The sequence below is a fragment of the Cyprinus carpio genome, chromosome B24 (genome assembly GCF_018340385.1).
Source record: "Cyprinus carpio isolate SPL01 chromosome B24, ASM1834038v1, whole genome shotgun sequence".
Classification (NCBI taxonomy): domain Eukaryota; kingdom Metazoa; phylum Chordata; class Actinopteri; order Cypriniformes; family Cyprinidae; genus Cyprinus; species Cyprinus carpio.
This window is the reverse complement of record NC_056620.1, coordinates 14984029-15004169: the sequence shown is the minus strand read 5'-3', so window position 1 is coordinate 15004169 and position 20141 is coordinate 14984029. Positions and strand designations below refer to the sequence as shown.

General features: G+C 40.5%; 1 protein-coding gene across 6 annotated transcripts in view; it reads left to right on the top strand.

Annotated features, from left to right (window-relative positions):
* Nucleotides 1–20141, top strand: part of LOC109055814 (zinc finger homeobox protein 4-like) — a 163652-nt gene that overhangs the window by 108472 nt on the left and 35039 nt on the right. For all 6 annotated transcript variants that reach the window (XM_042751728.1, XM_042751727.1, XM_042751726.1 and 3 more), the window contains one exon: nt 19389–19620. In XM_042751728.1, coding sequence (XP_042607662.1) covers nt 19389–19620 — 232 coding nt within the window. The remainder of the gene's footprint in view (nt 1–19388; nt 19621–20141) is intronic.

The following is a 20141-nucleotide window of genomic DNA, read 5'->3' as shown; positions in this document are numbered from 1 at the left end:
TACCTTTTTGGTTAATATGCAGTTCTACTGGACGTCTCCACAGGTCCCTGCAGTAACTGTGTGAATGTGCAGAGCAGCTTTCTTGTGTCTCCCAGCAGCAGCAGCAGCGCCGTGAAGGGAAACGGGCCCACTCTTTCGCGTGGATGTTTAGTATTTTAGACATGGTACATTAACGGCATCTGGTTAAGATCTAAATGCTTGTTAAATACACTGAAATTTGGAAAAAGAAGGGAGCAAGAAAAAAGATTTGAGTGGGGGGGAAGGTGGATCAACAAGTCAGTAAAGCTTATTATCCTAAAAGTATTACAACTGGCCCTTAACATCATAGTACAGGGTTTCGAGTTTCAAAGATTCCTTTAAAACGGAGCGGCTCAAATGAAAAACCATGGGGGAAAAGAATGTGACATCATGAAAACCGTGGGCAGCTCAGAGCCAACCTGTGGTGTGCTGGGAAATTAGTGTTTCTTACACCTCAACAAGACGAGACAGTCCAGAGATCATTAATTACAACCAGATTGCTTTTTCACAAACTGTTGAGATCAGTAAAATGATAAGAGATGACAATCTTTATGAAAGAACTGTTTTTATTATTATTATGAATAATAATAGTTACATTTTTTAGTTTTTTTTATTTTATTAAATATATAAAATATATATATTAATTCTATTATAATTATATATAAATATATATTGTAAAACATTTTTTTATGAAAAAAAAATATAAGTTTGCAAAAATGCAATTTGGTTTGTAATTAATTTTAAAGTAATACTACCATTTATGATAGCCTAGCTTCACTAAGGTTTCTTTGTTATTCTTTGTTGAGAAAAAAACCATAGATAAACTGTGAGTCTCAAGGTGGAGGTGAGGGACACATTTTAATGAGCACAATCATGTTTTGGGGGTATCCACGATTGTGTACGGTGGGTATCTCTTTTACATGGCCAGATAATGACTGGACTGAGGTGTTATAGTTCCCAAGAGGAGAGAGAGGGAGCAGCCTGGCCCTCCACGTCCGTCATTACTCTCTCTCTATACCGGACAGGCCTGGCGCTTTAATGAAAAGAAAGTGTTAGCCATCATATTTATAAATTTACATGGGTTCCTTTTCTGTTTTGTTGTTTTTTTGTAGGTATGGTGTTATGCAAAGGGAACCGGTTGCATTTTTAATGAGGCCAAAACACCAGCATTGCTTTAATTGGCGACGCCCTTCTTGACCCTGGTCGCCCTCCAATGTGCCGATCATCCCACATCAAGCAGTCTCACACGTGGAGACTGGCGAACAGAGAGCCGTCGGAGGATGTGGTTGATGTGTTTGTGGGTTTCGCTTGAAAGGGATGGCGGGGGCAGTAAAAGTTGTCTGTGGCTCTGCTGTTTGCGATTAAGTTTGATGGGCAGAAAGTCTGCCGAACCCCCGTTGCACCCCTCCAATGCTGCTGACACGCTGCCTCTGTAAAGCATTCAGATTACTCAAACTGTTGCCAGGGTCAGGCGCGGGGGCAGACACCGCTATGATGTATAAGGAAGCATGTCTGGGGAGTTTCTCTCGCTCTTGAAATGCATACCAGAAAAGAATCACTGCAGAACACCCTGCTAAAAGACAAGGAGAGAGAGAGAAGGACAGTGGAAGGAAAGAGAGAAAAAAATGCCGTGGGCTGATGAGACCCAGATGATAGCGACTCATCCTTTTCTTCCCTTATTCCTTCTGCATTACTACCTTCATAATTCGCCCTTTGCTCTTTTCATGAACTCCAGTGTTTTATTGAATGCATTCCACCACAATCGCCTTAAAAATTTGATGCCCCCTGAGGTAGAGATGCTCACTAGCACTTGACACTTCATTCCCAGCTAGGGGGAGGACTGGGTCAGTAAATCTAGCCGACAGAAGAGACCAGCGCCTCACGCTGAGGACGAGTGCTGGAGAAGGGAGGCAGGAGCAGGGGGGCGAGAGAAGGGGGGAGGTGCCACAGCCAGGCCCCTGTACCCCTTAGGGTGTGACATTGTGCTGTGGTGTTTGTGTTGAGCGTGCGTGTGTGTTTGTGTGTCTCTTTTATTAACCGACCTGAAATCATGGTCATGATCACAGACATCCAGCTGGTCCTAAACCCCCACTCTGCCTACTGAGGCAGAGCACTCTCTCTCTCTCTGATTAGCCCTCTGTCCTGACACTGGCTTAAGCTCCGTCCAGAGCCCCTTTGCCCCACAATGCCGCCTTCCCTCACAACACTCACCCCCAGTCCTGCCTCCACTGCAAAAGAAAGGAAGTAAGGCACAGAGAGTGAGAGACAAACTTCATGCAATGAAATGTATAACATTTGAAGTAGAAGCTTAGCGGTATGTTGTTAAATTATTTTATGGCAGTATTTTTAATATTATTTTGGTTACTAGATTTTTTTTAAAAAATTTTATTACAACACATAAAGATTAATTGTGGTTTGAATACATATATGTCTAATGCCTACAGTATTGGGGCTGTCAGTTGATTCAAAATTTCAATCAAATTCACTGTATGATTAGCTAATTAATTGTTTTGTAATTATATTCAATATTTTCTAAAAACAAAATTACATTATATTGTGTCACGACAAACATTGAATAGACTAAAATACATGTAGTCAAAGACGTTTTTCATGTAATATTTTGAGGATAACTTTCTGCATAGTCATTTATATATATTTAATAGAAATTATTAGAATATTGTATAAATTTGTTTTATATTATTTACGAATTTAGTAGGAGTAGTGTAACACATTTGCAATTTTTTTTAGATAGATATATATATACTATATATATATATAGATAATATATATTATATATATATATATATAAAATATATATGATATATATAAATATTGTATATGTATATGTAAAAAAAAACACTGTATAATATATATGTAAAAGACACCACAGCTTTTCTATTCTATAAGATCAAAACGCTGCAATTATATGCCATTATTTTTGTAGAAACGCGGCATATACATCTAAAGATACCCCCCCAACTGTCCTTACCACACAACACACACACACACACACACACACACACACACACAGACAGTGAAACACACACACCAGGATGTATTAGAGCACACCGTCACTGCATGTGCGCCAAAATAGCAATTTTTGCAGCCGGCTGCCAGCAGTGACAGGAGATATTTCATCCTGTTGTCAGAATATTAGTCATAAAACATCAGGACTAGAGTGCAGCACAATTTTTCTTTCAATCAATCCCAGCATCTGCCCATGAAATTTCATGCTGTATTATAATTTCAACTTAATGTATTGCACTTAAAAACATCGGTGGCCAGCGCCGTGTGGGGGAGTTTTAAAAGGGTTATTATATCATGTATCTGCAGAGTCGGGGCCTCTCTGCTTACCAAACAATTGACTTGAGTGATTGTATGCAAAATATACCAGTGACCTTTCATTGCCTCCCCGTGGTCAATTATATGGTTATTAAGGTTTTATAAAATGGTATGAGCGCAGCACTTTGAAGCCATGTTTCATGCCTAAGGTTGTCCTAATTTATTTCATTTCTCGCGGGGTCTTCCGAAATATTTTTATTTCTCCCCCTCGCTCTCGCTTCTGTCTCTCTCTCTCTTGTGTCTCTCTCTCTCTTTCGTTCTGCCTCTGGCGTGTGCAGTTGTGATGGAAGCTGCATGGGGGTGGAGGGGGGAAAGACAGGCGTGGTTATATCTGGCATTAACTCAGCCTGCTAAAAATTCATTAAAATGTGACATCAGCGCAGTGAGAGACAAATGCTCTCTGGATGAAAGGGAACAGTAGGCCTTCAGGGATTAGAGGCGCACGGCCTCGACCTATCACCTAACAGCATAAACAGATTCATCCCACTGGCAGGAACTGCAAAGATACACAGAATTATTAAATATGAGGGGGGGTAGGGGGGTGGCGGGGGTGGTTGAGCCTACAGAAAAATTTCCATGTAATCTGCCCAGTGCTAAAACAATATGGAGAGGTGTGTGAACGAACATTCAATATTTCAGAGTGAACCAGACGGACCCCACTGCCACCAGTGTTCTTGTGGTATATTTTGTACACACACACACACACACACACACGGCAGACGATTCAAAAAGCAGTCACCCTAACCTCTCGTGGGTAACCAAGTGCCATTCCTGTGTTCAATTGTAGAAGAACCAGGTGAAAGACAGCGAGGAATCCCCACGAGCCCTCCTCATTGGCCGCCGTCGCCGAGGACAAAGTCGTGAGCAAGAGGGACGCCATTGCAAGGCAACACAACAGAGAAGGACTCCAGTAAGACCTTTAGTTTTGGTCGTTTTCTTTTTCCATGGACCCTCTCTCCAGTGTCGCTTAGTAGTCACTAACACACACTGCTCTACCTGTTTTGCTCTTCTGTTCGTCTTACAATGGGGCTTCCCTGCTCCTAACAGCTCTGCAGTGTGGGTTGCATGTGAATGCTATCAGTAGCCTCCTGGCCTGACCCATTTTAATCATAGCCATCTGATGGCGGAGATGTGATAAAGGCAAAGAATATTCCGCAATGACCACCCAGATTATTTTTTTTAATCAATCAGTTTGTGCGCTTGTAAATTTTTAAGCGCCTTTCATTAATCTTTTTGTCTGTTCTTGCGATTCCTCTGATGACATATTATTTTGTATAAGCATAGGATGTAAGATCGCACTCAAGTTTGTATAGTTTTGTAACCTTTTCTTTTAAATTCAGAGCAACGCACCACCTATGCAGAGCTCATTGTCCTCGCAACTGCAGATCTGCGTACACGTCAAACTGACTGGTAGCACATTAGCCAAGGGCAACAATCCTTACAAAACAGCGTTGTGTTGAGATCAGGAAACAGCCCCTGGAGCTAGCATCTGGCCATCACTACCTAAGGCTCTGTTATATTTGATTTGCCAATAAGAATTCCTATGTGTGCTTTTTTATGTATGAGATGGAACTATATGGTCGAAATGAATATTAAATTAGGCGTCTTTTCATGCACACCATACCTAGCTACATAATGTGGGGTTCAATGGCGCAGAGGAAATGCTGAAACGGACAGAGCCTATTATTTTAGCCAGTCGTTTATCTTTTATCCATATAGCCATGACAGGCTTGTCTGAGGTAGCTCGTACTCAACATGCATTTACAGACCATTACATGGTTTCGGCGTCATTTAACGCTGCGGTCAAGATGCAGATCCTACTTAAACTAGCATTCTTAAACCTTAATATGAATATATACATGCTAACTTTAGTGATGGTTGTATATTTTGTTTTTTCAAGCTGCAGTATTTAAATTGAACATTAGAACAAATATCCATTCCAAATGGCTGTTGTTTTTTTTTTTTGTCTTTCTAAGAATGGGTTGCTCTGTTGAAAACCCATATGTTAAATGTTGTTTTGGGCCAAAGGAATAAATCCCTAATGTGGGTTTGGAATATAAAAACACCAGACACCTTCATGTTAAAGAGTATACATAAAGAATTCACTATATTCATTTTTGCACAGGCAGCAATCTTCTCAAAACAGCTCATTTACTTTGTCATTTTAATCTAGTGTCACTGTGGATTAATTATAATCCAAACTGCATTTTCCAGATGCAAAGTCTTAATCTGTGATCAACTCCAGATTACTTTGTGCTCTGTTTAGATGTAGCATGGAAAGCATGTCATGGTGTGTGTGCTTTAGGGTAAAGGGATAATTCAGCAAACACAAGCAAACATGAAAATTTAGCCTGTCATTATTCTAAGAACAAATTTTCTGCATACCTGCTGTAAAATTAGCAGGGAAATTTAAATATTTTTTTCAAATCAGCTCCTTATGAAATTTAAAATAATGCCGCTGAAATTAAATAAAATGCAAGAGACAGATCAAATTCTGCATATTACCATAGAATTTGCATGTTTCCAGATCAGAAATGAACATTTATTCAATTTCTGTCTTTCATGATATTTAATTAAAATAAATTTAAACGTATTGCATTATTTCATTGAAGCCCTACAGCCATGGATTTCTATTTACTTACTTAATCAATCATAGAGTTCCTGTAGGATTTGCCACATATGACATCCGGTCGGTTTAGCCCTCGTATGAAGTGCGATTGGCAAAGCTGATGGACTCAGATCTGCCTTATTTTTGCTGAGAGCACAGAGAAAGTGGGGGCTGCTCTGTGGCAAGCCGAGAATTAGAGTGTGGTATTCAAATGTTATCTGCTGAAACTGTAGGTCACACTAATGCGTAAACCTTTACCTCTTGTCCTTGTAACTCACTAAAGGGGGGGTTCTCGGAGCGTCCCAGGGTCCTGCTTTATTATTGCCCTGTCACCTCAGCCAGGACTGGCTGGGACTGAAGACAGTAAATTGAATAGTAAATTTATGACGCCTTTATCCAGCAAGTCCTCGTCGGAATTGGCGTGTGCAGGGGAATAAATTTTTGAAATAAAATAACTGGTCATTACAAGCACAGTATTATTTGGCATATCTTTTTTTGAAGGAGGCTGAGCTACTGCTGTTTTTGTGTTATATGCAAATTTTAGTCAAGGTTAGATTGCACTTTGAGACATAAAATGGAGAAAATTCGAACACTGAAAATAACAGGATCAGATATCGCCTCCGTGCTCATTGAGGAACTGTAGATGTATAACATAGCAAGGTTTTTGGTTGTTTGGTTGAATTATCAAGGTGTTTACAGAAGGCGTGCGTAGGATGCATGCTTTTTCACAAAACCATGACAGTTGTAAATAAAGATGGGGGCCATGTCTGCGGCTCTGGTCCGTAATGCAAACAGCTTGAGTGTCATAAATCACCGTGTGAGTTATCTAATCAAAGCAAGGTCCTGCCTTCTCAAAGACATTGTCAGTTCGGATGAGACGGGGGCTGTGGCTGTCACAATATTTTTATTATTTGCCTTCATTGCACTGTGGGTGTGTGTGGTGTCGAGACAAAGGGAAAAAGGGCATTCTCATTTAGTGTGAAATTACAGGAAGTACACAAAGATCGCTGACACAATATTACTATGGTACCGCCAGAAGCCCACCCCTATTGTGTGTGTATATTTTTACCTATACATACCGCCAGTACACTATCTCTCATACCACATCTTTAGAATTTTAATAATTAATTTAGTTGAGCAACTCAGCAAAGCTTACTGCACAGCAGAAAACGTGTTTTGAAGTAATATTATAGAAATAGCTGCAAGGGCATTTCATTCCATTTTCTGTCCCTATTTTCTTTTCTAGAGGCTTGTGTGTGTCCATCTGCTGATGCACTTTAAATGTTTATGAAAGCAAGAGAGAGTTGATTAAGAAAATAAATCATATAGATGGATCCCTCATGTAGAAAGCAGATTAGCCCCCAGACCATACCATTTACATTCAGTATGATGGCAATCAATGGCCTCATTGCATTGTGAAATGTATTTGCACCCATTTGTCCAGGAGTCACCGCCCGGGAAAATAATTTAGTTGCAGATTGACTGGTAGATGGCCAAAAGGATTTGAAAGTTAAAATTAGAAAATCCTTGTAATAAACAGAGAGGGGAGGGAGAAAAAGGTCAGATGATTCAAATACAGCAATGAGATTGGGGAGCCTCAAGAAATAAGGAGTTTTCTGTTTGTCATGAAATGCATGTGACACCCCCCCCCCAACACACAGCAGGAGATATCAGAAAGGCCAGCTGTGAGAAAAAAAAAGAATTACCTAGCTATTTAGAGACTGCAGACCATACTCTTGATACTCTTAGAGAAATTTGCATTTATTGCTTGCTTGTGGTTTTCCCCCTTCTTGTGTCACTCCCTTTCTTTGGCAGGCTAATATGTCAGGCCTCTGGATATGTAAGACCACAAAAAAAAAAGAAGAAGAAGAATGCCTTGTAATGCCAAGAATTAAAATGCATGAACACGCCATTAACGGCCATTTAAATAAAACACAGAGCAGAAAGAAATACTCTTTTCCTTTTTTTTCCAACATCTTTTTCACCATCCATTTTCGATGATGACTGCTTTGCTAAGCTTTGATTCATAAGAGTAATACACACATTTAGCCTAGAGTGACCAGATTAGAGCGAAGAACTGTGAGCACGGCTTTCTTTGTGCGCTGCATATGCAGCGAGAGGATAATTGCATTGCTGAGGAGGCTGGGACACTGTCTGTTTTTTTTTTTTTTTTTTTTTCGTCGTAATTTGTTAATTATTTAAGTATTAAACAATATATAGCTATCATGAACGGCCTATTTTATGTTTTTTTAGTTAGCCTAGATTATATTTAATTATTTTTCTCTCTGTGTTGTGTTTAGGCTATTCTGTTCTGGGCGTTCCCGATATCGATGTAAGCCGAGCATGTCTTAGTCTTAAACGCGCTCTCTACATGCAAGGTTATAGGAACGTTAGCCGCAAAATCCTCGCGCGTTTCCCAAACCAACAATGTACATTTTTCCCAAAAAATGTCGGCTACTGAAATCGTAGAACGCGAGAATAGGGTACATTTCGGACCGTGCTGAACTAGGCTTATACAACTTATATGGAATCGTATTCGAAGTTTAACCGAACATCGGTCCTCTTTTGTGATTCGGAATCAAGACAGGTAAAAAAAAAACAACAAAAAAAAAAAAATTATATATATCGTAACATCTATAGAGATAGATCCTTCGGAGCTAACATTCTAGGTAGCATGTCCTTCTATTTAGATCCTAGGAGCCGTATCCTCGTCCGCAAAAAAGCAGAAATTCAGGCGCTGGCTCTTTCCTCTTTAGATAAAAACCTACTATAGATTTATATAGATCTTTCAGATTTAGGTCTGGATTTCCATGTACTATGCTGTGCAATGCGCAAAAAAATATTTATTCAAACGACAGTGCCCCCCCCGCCGATGATTCAATGCCCCTCCAGTAGATCTGCTTGACGCGACTCTGGATATTAATAACCAGATGTGATCTTCCTGTTGGCCCTGGGTCAGAGAGGCCGGGCCAGGTCGAGGCCATTTGTCTCTGTGCAGGCACTGTAGAGAGGCTATTGGGGCTGACAGGTATGGGAACCATAACAGGAAATAAGACTTACCAAGCCCCGAAGGGGAGGCGTGCCCTCCCAAGAACAAGAGAGTGGCAGGATTTTTGTCATTTTAGCCCTTTTCCTTTTTTTCTCTTTCTTTTCTCTTTTTTCCATCCTCCTTTTTTTTCACTCGCCCCCTCACCCGTCCATTTCTCATAGGGATTTGGGTAGCTTAACAAAGGATGACTCACAGTTCTCCTGATAAGGCCAGCCGCGGAAGAACTTGGATTGCAATAATATGATATTCTTGGTGAAATAGCTGGCTGAAGGTAATTAGCTTTGTTTAACTCTCCAGACACAGACCGGAGAGCAAACATACGACTTTGTCTGGAAAGCATTATTGGACAATAAATGTATGCCTGCACACATCCACGTTCCCCTGAGGTCTCCCCCCTGTAACTCAGCTGAGATTTTTCTTCCCCACAGCTAACCTTTATTTTTTTCCCAGTTATTTTAAGTAGCTACAAGCATCCTGCATGTTTAAAAAAAGAAAAATTGTCCAGAAGATTATTAGGTCGGTCAGCAATTAACAGCAAAGAGAGAGAGAGAGTTTGCAGAAAGATTGGAATTAAAGATCAATATTGACGTGTGTCGTTTAATAAGAGCTTCGCGGCCCAGAAGCAGATGCCCGAGAGTGAAGACAGAGCAGCAGTCATGGGTGGCAGTTTTTTGCTCGTGTTAACAGACCTGAATGCAAGAAAGCATTCCCCTCAAGTAGTGATTTTAAAACATTAAGGTGCTCACTGAATAGATAAGTAGAGTGTGATGTTGATGATTACAGAGCAAAGAACTCATTTAACCTCCTGTTCTTTCCTGGCCAGGGATTTCCAGCACAATACAATTTACACTCCCCTTAGGTTCAGCGGGATTAGACTGCTGCTACAAAGTAATCCTTAATGCTTTGGGGAAATAGATCTGATAGAAGTCCCACTCCTTGTTTGGGATTACACCCATGATTTTTCCACATTTTGGGTTAAATTAACCTGTCAAATTCTTATTTTTATAATTGTTAAAAGTAGGAATGTCAACAATTAATCGACCATCGAAGAGATGCAATCGATTAAAGCTATCGATGGTTTAACTTGGTTTAATGGATTTAATTTTGGGCTGCATCGCGACTCATCACATAAAACCGTCTTGGCGGCTGTGAGTGACAGTATATAAATACATCATCATTCATTCATAATGTACAAGGTAAGCTTTTAATGTGATTTAAAACTTTAAAGTACATTAAAATATAGAAACAACACAAAGTTCTTCAACATGAGAAAGCAATAGAAAATGTAGTAACTAAGTAATTTACCCAGATTATTGTTTCATATCGGGCTCTATTAACTTTGTAAATGTAGGCTATATGGGCTTCGAGAGCGGCATCAAAAGCATAGTTCGCTTAATGTAACATTTTCCAGCTAACCAACTATTCCTCTAATAAAAAAAAAAAGCTTTTATACCACAATTGTTATAATCAGAGCTTATAATTTGAAATAATTTGAAAATAAATAATAGCTGGATTCAAAACAGCAATTAATTATAATTTGACGACACCGACAATAAGTTTCCCATTCAATGATGTCACTAAACGGTGATGCCACAGCTTCAAGAGCATGTCGTTCACAAAGTTTCTTCATGGACCTAACCAGCCCTAGGTCACCCAGGTTTTCAAGCCCTGGGACAAAATGGGATGTCTTTAAGAGAAATGTATAGCCTATGTAAGTAATAGGCCTAAAATAAAAAAAATAACAATTTGTTTTCATAAAAAATAAAAATAATATATGCTAAATATATCTGACTTAAATAATTAAGCTAACAGATTTAAAACAGAAGTGTGGCACAGTGCTCCATAAACAAGTTCACAGAAAGGAAAGGATGACAATGCACATTCTGTTTGTTTGCTTTATTTCACAAAAGCACAGAATCTTCTGTTTTTTATTGTGAAGGTGTGCAATAATCAGCTGTTAAGATTGAGCCACCTCTGTCCTAAAATTCTGCACACCGCATGCACTGTCACGATCCAATGCACTGTAAATGCCGGATTTTTAAAAACAAATAGGCCTACTGGAGCGCCAAAAATTCTACAAATCTGACATTTTTCAGGAACAAAATTAAGTACTGAGTCATAATACTCACATAAAAATGTTTCATAATGAAGCTGCCACCTGGCGCCCGATGGAAACGCCCAGTTCACTGACTGTACACCGCGTTTGGGATCATTTTATTTTAAATGCCATAATGTCAGTTGAAGGAGATTACAGTTGTGTTTTAAAATGCAATATAGCGAACACCGCGAAACCTTTTTAAAGAAGTAGCGTTCAGTGGGTTCGGTGGCGTGTTCGGAAACAGTCAACAAAGTAAAGTGATCTCAAGCGTATACGCTCTCTTGGTTTTATCAAATTTTATCAAACTAGCATTTTATTCAGACTAAAACCTCTTTAATTTCGGGTAAGAAAGCATTTAAAAAAATGCTTGTGCTTTTGCACATCCTGTCAGCTTGCTGCGTGCGCTGCAATACGGCGCATTTTGCAGCATCAAGATTAACAATTAATCGATTAATTGATCATTCATTTAAGCGGCGATCAATCATGGAAATTATAGAAAATTGACATCCCTAGTTAAAAAAGCCTTTCCGTGAGATCTGGATAGACTTTTTGTTTAATGCAGTAATACTGTAGTTACAATTTTCCAAGCGTTCGAATGCTCACCTTAGTTTCCCCTTAATATCATGCTTTACTGAATGCCGCCAAGCCTAATGGTTCACCTAAAGGTGCAGGTGTGTTTAAAAAGAAGAACTGCTTGGTTTTTTGTGATTCTCAGAGAACAAGGCAAAACAATTTAAGTAATCTTCAAAGGTATGGCCAGTGGTATGTCGAGGTGGACGTGGAATGCAAGCTATGGCTAGAGTTTTTCAGCAAAAAAACAATGGCTTTCCTTTTATGGGTTGCTTAACTGCATAAACTGTGGTTGAGGCATTAGCTGTATCAGTTGTATCAGTTTACGAGTACCGCGGTTTGAATTGATGTGTTTATGTGCATTAGAAGCACTAGAACATTTCTATTTGTCTGTATGTATTTAAGGTTCTTAAGCGTTAGCCCTGCTGGCTCTTGATGTGTGGGTTAGTGGGTGGGTAAGAGGTGTTATTTACTTAGACTCTTTTGAAGTGGCAGCACAGGTTAAAAGCGTTCACCCCTACGAGGCTCGACTCCTAAAGATCTTCGTAGGCAATGTATGCAAGCGTAGGGGCTAGAAGTGCTCCCCATTGAAGAGTGAGTGAGCAGCAAAGCAAGAGGCAGGGCTCTTTAAACAAGCTCCTCTCCGTGATCCTACTGCACTCTCTTTCTCCCTCCCTCTTTCCCTCCCCCCCATAATAGGATGCAAATTAGGGACCCTCCTCTATGTTGTTGTGGAAGGGGGGAGAAGGCAGATGGAACATGAAAGGGGTTTAATGTTTAAAGAAAGTATGAATAGGGAAAGCACATAGCGGTGAGCTGGAGCTCATTCCACTCTTATCAGATACACAAGGTGGGAGGTTGTCTCATCTTTGCATGGAAGCTCGATTCCCCCCAAAGGAAAGATTTCAGCCCGTAGACCATGCATCATAATTAGATCGGGATGCCAGAGTCTTGCATTACTACTATTGCGACAGAGGGGGTCTGCAGCATGGATCATCCTTTCCTGTGCTTCCCACCTGAGACTATGTGTTCATAACTCTTTGTTTGCATTAAAACATATGCCCAGATGTAGGGGGAGGGTTTCAATATGTGAAAAATGTTTACTTATTTCATTGCACATTGTTCATGCGGTGTAATATACAGAATAATTTTATTGTAGTTAAATAATTTTCTAAATGTTTGCTTAACAGTACAGTGTTTCCTGTGTTTCAAGGCAAGGCCCTATCACTATTAAGCTGAGCCACTGGCATAAACTAACCCCAAAAATATGGCAAACTATATTGTATTCTCAATTTATTTACATGGTTTTTATGGATTTACGACTGGCAGCATTTTTTATTTTATTTTATTTAATTACATATATTCACATATCACTTGTATATAAACCATGCAAATTATTTAATTGAAGATATTCTCCATTAATTATTAAATGTGTATACTATTAAAATTGTATTATTATTATTATTATTATTATTATTATTAGCTGTACATGATGTGTTGTATTTAGTTAGTCTCTAGTGAGACATGTCACAAAAGTCTTACTCAAAATAAAGTTATTCGACTTGGACCAGGTTTTGACCCTGGTTTTAGGCTTACCACTATGCTCAATTGCAGCAAAGCTAATTTTTTTGCATTGATAGTGTGGCATGGAGATGATGTGAAGCCTCTGGTCTTTTCACCTTCTGATGGAGACAGGCAAAGCTTTTAAGGGTAATGGTAAGGTCAGTGGATTTAATGGGAGAGAAGTGTCCAGGCGACAGATTTTTTATCACCATAATATAAATACACCTCCATTTTTCATAGGGGAGTTTGCTTTCTTTTTAAAGGCAGAATTTGAGGGAGCTTGAGCGAACACTTTCGTGCCTGTCTTAGCAGTGGGAAGGATTAGAGGAGTGAAGATTAAGGACTAGTTCTTAATCTTCCATATCAACTACAGAGGTGAGGAGAGGTGATATGCAAATAAGAATTTTCCATTGCTCCTGCTTCATGTTTAAGTCATCAAGTGATTCTATTATATAGACAAAGAGGTTCATTTATCTGGCTACCAATCAAGCAACAACTTACGATGTCATCACCAGAGTCTCTGGCTTTGTTTCAAAAACCTACCTAGACAGCATTCTTGAACATTATAAATAACTTTTCGTTGTTGTGTATTCAAAGGTGCCTGTTAACCCACATTGTTCTTCTGCATCAGGACCTCCGTTTGACCTCGACAGGAGTCTGAAAGTCCAGTGAACCCAGTGGGAAGAGTATGTGATTTAGGAATACCGTTGCATGAACCCTGTAGTGTCTTAACATTTTTACGTTCATTTCCCTTCTGTCAAAGGAACATTATTGTAGGCCTGATATATGCCAGATCAACAACATCAGCACCACGCTGGAAATATTTCTCTTCCATCCTTCTTCATCTGTTTACCATTCAGCAAAAAAGAAGCGCATTATGGAAGCCGTGGCATGATTGGTTCTCAAAGCCCCTCGCTGTTTGCTTTAATAGTGAGCCGACAGGGAATTGAAACACGGCAATCAGTGAAATATTGCGTCATGAGGATCAATCCACATATTAAAATGCTAGTAAAACACACACACCTCAGACTTTGACATGATTAATATGATTGTAAATGTACATGAGAAGAAAAACAATATTTCAAAAGAAACACACAGAAGTTCTTTTAAGACTTTCCGCAAACCGGCTGTCAATTCCACAGATGTATGTGTTTTTGGTGGATTTCTGTTTTGAGTCCACGCTTGGCTGGCCAACATTTATGAACTGTTCCAAAGAATCATGGCACAGATCTGCATCGACTTATTGAAGGCCTGATTGCAAAGTGCAGTAGTCACAGTACACTGTAGCCACGCCAGAACCAAGCCATCCTTGGGAAAATGGGGCATTATGTCACCCCTGTCCAGTCGAGGCACAATTACACAGTAAATGAAAGGCTGTGGACCGGGCCAGCTAGAGCAGTTAATAAGGTTTGAGTCATTTTTGGAGGGTCCCCGGGGTGTGTCCAGCTCTCTTTACTGCGTCTCCACAAAGCCACCTCAGACGAGAGTGTGTGCTGCTGAAAGACACATTGTGCTAATTCACTTATTTAACTTGGCATCCATTTGCAAGGATGATTATTATTATTATATGACCTAAACATGCTAACCATACGGCCATGCGCTGGCGGAATGTCCTAAGCCATAATTACATATGATGAACCAGGCCAGTTCGGAGGAAAAAAATAAATAGGGGAGGGTAATTTGGGGCTCTTTGATGCATTCAGCAGGGATTTGTTGAGGTAGGGGGAGAGGGAAAGTAGAAGAAGAGATGGTTTCCTTCACTCTTGTTTTGTGCCTGTAAGCGGAAGAAGACGGTGGCCTTGTGTTGCAATCTCTGAATGGAATGTGAGGGGCATATCTCTCGCCAGAAGAATTTACAGCTCAGGTTTGCCAACTCCTGCAGTACCCATGATATAACATTACATTTATGTCTCCGGGCTGAAAAGCGGTTACTGGTAACATGTGTTTGGACGGTGTCAGCATTGATGGAATCGTATACCTGGCCAGTCTCAAGTAAGGAAGCTGGAATGTGTTTAAAATGCTTTGAGGGAACAAAACAAGCTTTTTGCTTTATTTTTCCTTTTTTTTCTTAATAGCTTCTCACTCCGGAGGTCGGAAACCAGTTCCTCTTCGAAAGCATAAAAACAAGAATTTTAAAAAAATGCACTGATAGGATTTATTAAAGAAATGCTCAAAAAACATTATTACTTTAAGCATGTTTTCTCTTTTGTTGGATTTTTTTCCTTCACTAATGACCTAAAAAAAAAGTCTTTGAATGCCTAATTTGTTTTCATTTAGGAACACCATATTTTTTAACCCTTCATTTTTTTTTTTTTTTTTTTTCTTGTCTGAAGGAGTCTTGTCATTCAAGTAGAACGGAGCCGAATAAACATTCAGGTCTCAAACAGCCCTTATCCATATTCTGGAATGCCACTAATGGAGTCTCTGTTTTGTGACTGCCCAGGCAGTAGTCTACAATGAAACCAGCGCTCCCTACTGCCAACAGCAGACGGGCAGAGGGGAAGGCAAATGAGAGGTGTTTTGTAATCATTGAAGTCAGCATAAATAAATAAGTCTCGTCAGGTTAGGGAAAAAACCACGGCTCCCTGGGAATTGGGGCCTAGTTTGACAGGTGATGGGAGTCCCTTGGTGCTTTGATTTGCATTGTTTTGGCAGCACGCACATGTATCTGCTGAGTCTTTGCTTTTAGAGTCACTTCTGCAGCTCATGCCTGATTAGGTCCTGAGAGCCAGAGAGAGCAAGAGGTGGTTGTTCCACCTCAGACCCCCGATGCCAGGGGACATTCGGCTGGATCAATGCTCTTTATGCGAGGCACCACCCCCTGAATGATAAGTTAGCTAAATGATTGGACCCCATTAGGTTTTGACTCTTGGTTGTTTGCCAATTGCTAATCTAGAACAATTACCCATCAAAGTGAGAGTGTGCGGCTATATTGTCATAGATAGCCTCTTCGCCACCACAACAACAGCACTTGGGCAGTTTCAGAGATTTTCTTAGTGCTTGACAGAACCACCCGCTGAATTTATCCTCCAGTTTTTCTGCTAGAAGCCAAGTCAAGGTGAGAGAAACCAGAGTCTTATTCTTTTATTTATTTATTTTAGTAATAAATAGGCCTTCTTTTCTTTGCTAGCAGCATCCTGACTTTTCGGTGGGCAGAATCTGCTACGGGATGCCACAAACATTTTGAACTTTGCAGGTAGTATATAAGGGCTTTGTGAGTCTGGCAGTACTAAAAATGGTAAGCTTAAACCTCATAAATCAGAAACCCCAGGCTGAAGTCTCTGAACAGCTTGCACCGGTGCCACAGGGGTCTATAAAAAAAGGAAGAAAAATACTCGATTTCAATATAGGTCTTGAGCAAACAAAGCAGGAATGCTGATAGTGAATAAATTAATATTTTCTAGAGTTACGCACTCTTTCGGCCTTTAAACGTTAGGCATGTCTGCTCGCATTGTATTTTATTAGGACCATAAAATTGGATACTCGGCTGCGATTGTGATTCAGAATAATTTAAGATGTGCGGTCAGCCTCGTTCACATACAACACAAATCTATTTCATATTAGTATGAAAATATTAGTAATGGAGGCTGCTAAAAGTGCCTAAGACTCAGGATAAGATGCACATAAATTCAATATGAGGATGTGAATGCAACAATAGCTAGCCAATAGCCCTTGAGCAAATGCTTGTTTATTAGTGATAGTTATTCATCTTAATGAGGTTTAGTCATCATGCAGAGAAAACAAATTATATTGCTGTTTTTCCCAGAAACCATCTTAAGTCTAAATGGAACATCGTGTCTTTTGTTTCACTAACCGTACGACTACCTAAGATGAATTTATGATGCAGAGGTTCCCAAGACATCTGGTTCTAAATGAGGAATTAGATTGATCTCATTTTCTTTTTTGGGAAACGTTGAGCACATTCTCCTCTTAATTTCCACACAGTAGAGGCCTAAACCCCTACATGTAGCGGTTATCCTAAAGTCGCAGGACCCTTTGAGAAGTTTATGTGTCAGTTAAGCCGGGTTCGAATCTGTTTACAGGGAGGCAGTTCATACAAGTAGCCCTGCATGTCTTCGAAGAAACAAAGATAGCTGTAATTAATGACCCTGAATCTGTGCCAAAAAGGCTTTCCTCTGACAACTTCAACTTAATTAAAGCTTAAGACGTTTCAATGGCCACAGAGAGCCCCTTACGGAGCGCGACCCTGCAGACTCGTGAGAAAATTCTGCCGAGTTTATGAAAGAAAAGATGTGTGCTACCACTGGTGCCATGACTCTAATCCCTGACAGTCCAAGAATCTGTTTTGTCAAAAGGGTTTTCTTTTAGTCGGCTCACACCTGCAGGCACGCTGGTACTTCCTTCAGGCTCGTAGAGGGCCGGTTTTGTGTTTTAGCGGAAGATCAGATAATGGAGGCCTCACTCGGCCTTTTGTTTTTACGCATTGTTCATTAGTCTGGGAGTACTGTAGGCACACTTGATATGCTTGGCTTGCCTGGGGAATGGGGAGGGAGGAGGGACTGTTTGCAGGACTGGGGGCTTTGTATGTGTGTTAGGTGGAGGGGAGGCTTACTATGGCCTTGCATGGTGCACTGCTGCACAATTTTAATGCAAAACTTTAGCCCAAATTAAAGTGCATAATTGTCAGGCAGGGCTGAATGCAGGAGCCCTGCTGTTTGAAACACATTAGAGCTGAATAGAACAATACGCAAAGCTGGACAGTTCGGATTTCGCCTACAAAGCACTGTTTTAAATACTTTCTCTCTCCTTCTGTGTCTAGCCTCCGCTTGGAGTCTCTTGTCAGAATTAACAAGCTTAGGAAGCCCCACCAGCTCAGTGTGTGTGTGTGCGTGCTTGTCCCTAAAAAGACCAATCCAGTTTGGGTTTTGTTAGAAGCAGAGGGGGAAGGAGGCAGTTCACCTTATTCGTACCAGTTGACCCACTGTAAGCCAGAACGCCAAGAGAAATAAAGCGTTTAGGTGCAGTTTAATAGCTGTAAATAGTGGTGGAATTAGCATGAGAAAGTAGCCAGGATTTCCTCTTAATCTTTACTTTTTGTGTGTGCATATTAAAGCTGGGTGATAGATCTAAAAATAATTGTTATTATTCTAATTCAAGCTAAATCTGTATTTTTGCAGTTCTTTAAAAAAAAAAAACAGATTTATGGATTTTCAATAGAATTTAGCACGGCCATTTTTTCCATTTAAATGTGTAAAAAGTTTTAAAATGTTAGAATCTGCCTTCAAAAATATTAACAAATATGGTGGCAAGTGTAAAACCACTTGAAAGCCGATTCTCACAATATCACATACAGTAAAGGCCTGGAGTAACAGGTGGGTCTCTTTGTGTCAGTGGAGAAGAGAGAGAGAGGCCACGGGCGGGGTTTAGCTTCCACTCCTCAGTCTCGCTAATGCACCACAGGCCTTCTATATGCCTTCTCTTCATACATTAGCACAAAGCAGCATGTGAATATTTAGACTACATAAAACTCTGGAACTTGTGTATATGTGTGTGTTTAAATTGTTTCACAGACCTCCATAGGCCTTTATGAGCAGGACGGAAGCTTCTGGTGCTTCTCTCTCCAACGAATAGGCCGCAGACCTGTGGTAGTTTTATGGCCAAGGCCTGGCAGATTTGTTTTCTTATCTTTATCGCTGCACAGATAGTAAATTACCCCCACCAGATCCCATCTTCTTTCATCCCCTTATCCCTTTCTAAAGTTGCACAGTACAGACTTAAAGTTAAGCTGGACTTTTTGTCGCGGTAAATTACTCGTATGTCCTGGATTACGTGATGCCAGGCGGAGACACGTTGGCTCGTCTCTCCCTCTGCACCTCGCTCGCTCTCCCTCATCTGTCTTTCCTCATCGGGCAGCCCCTCTAAAGCACTCGGCTTTGACAATCTCTCTTTGTTATCAGTATTTATGTTTGGGACAAAGCTGGAAGGAATGCATTTCATGTCGGGAGATTATTATGGGGGAAAGGAAGTATCTGTTTCATGTAGGTGCTGTCTCAGCCCGTGAAACAAACGACGGCTGTAATTTCATGTGAAGCGTATAGCCCCTAATGAGTTTTTCTCCTTCTCTCTCTCTCTCTCCCTCTCTCTTTCCATCTGTGCTCGCACCTCCTCCCCTCCTGCAGCACTTGCAAAAACAAGAGAGTGCGTGTAACTCGGAGTCCTGCTACTACTACTGCGCGTTGTGCGACTACTCCAGCCGAGCCAAGCTGAACCTGCTGCAGCACCTCCGGTCGGTCAAGCACCAGCAGAGCGAAGGCCTCCGCAAGCTGCAGCTGCACCAGCAGGGCCTTCCTCCCGACGAAGACAACCTCGCTGATATTTTCTTCGTCAAGGACTACCCTCCGAACGAATCCGGTGAGTGCACCATTTAGCCCACTCCCATAGCACATACCTCCTCCCTCAAACCCAAACCTGGAGCACCTCTTCTCCAGATGTAAAACATGCCAGCTGCCTAATCTCCCTAAAATGAACATGTTGTTCCCATTACGAACCGTCTTTTTATATCAGTACCACACTCGGCCCTGTACGCAATGACATCTTTAGCAGGCATGCAGAAGGTTATGAAACTATACCTTGGGAGGATCTCACAGTGAAATTCTTCCCCCTGGAGTGAGCTTTAATTTCCTTTCTCATGACCAAAGCAATTTGGCTTTCATTTAAAAGTTTTGGAGCTGCCAGAAGCTAATAAGTGTAACAGGACTGTAAAACATTCAGAGACGCACACCAGAAAAAAAAAAGATTAATAGTTTTATTTGAGAGGGACTTGTAATTTAAAACATAAGAGCGAATCAGGGTCCAATGTATAATAATGCCCAAGTTAATGCCGCACGACCAAATGAACGCTTAACTTGTTTTTACTTTGCCTGACCTGGACG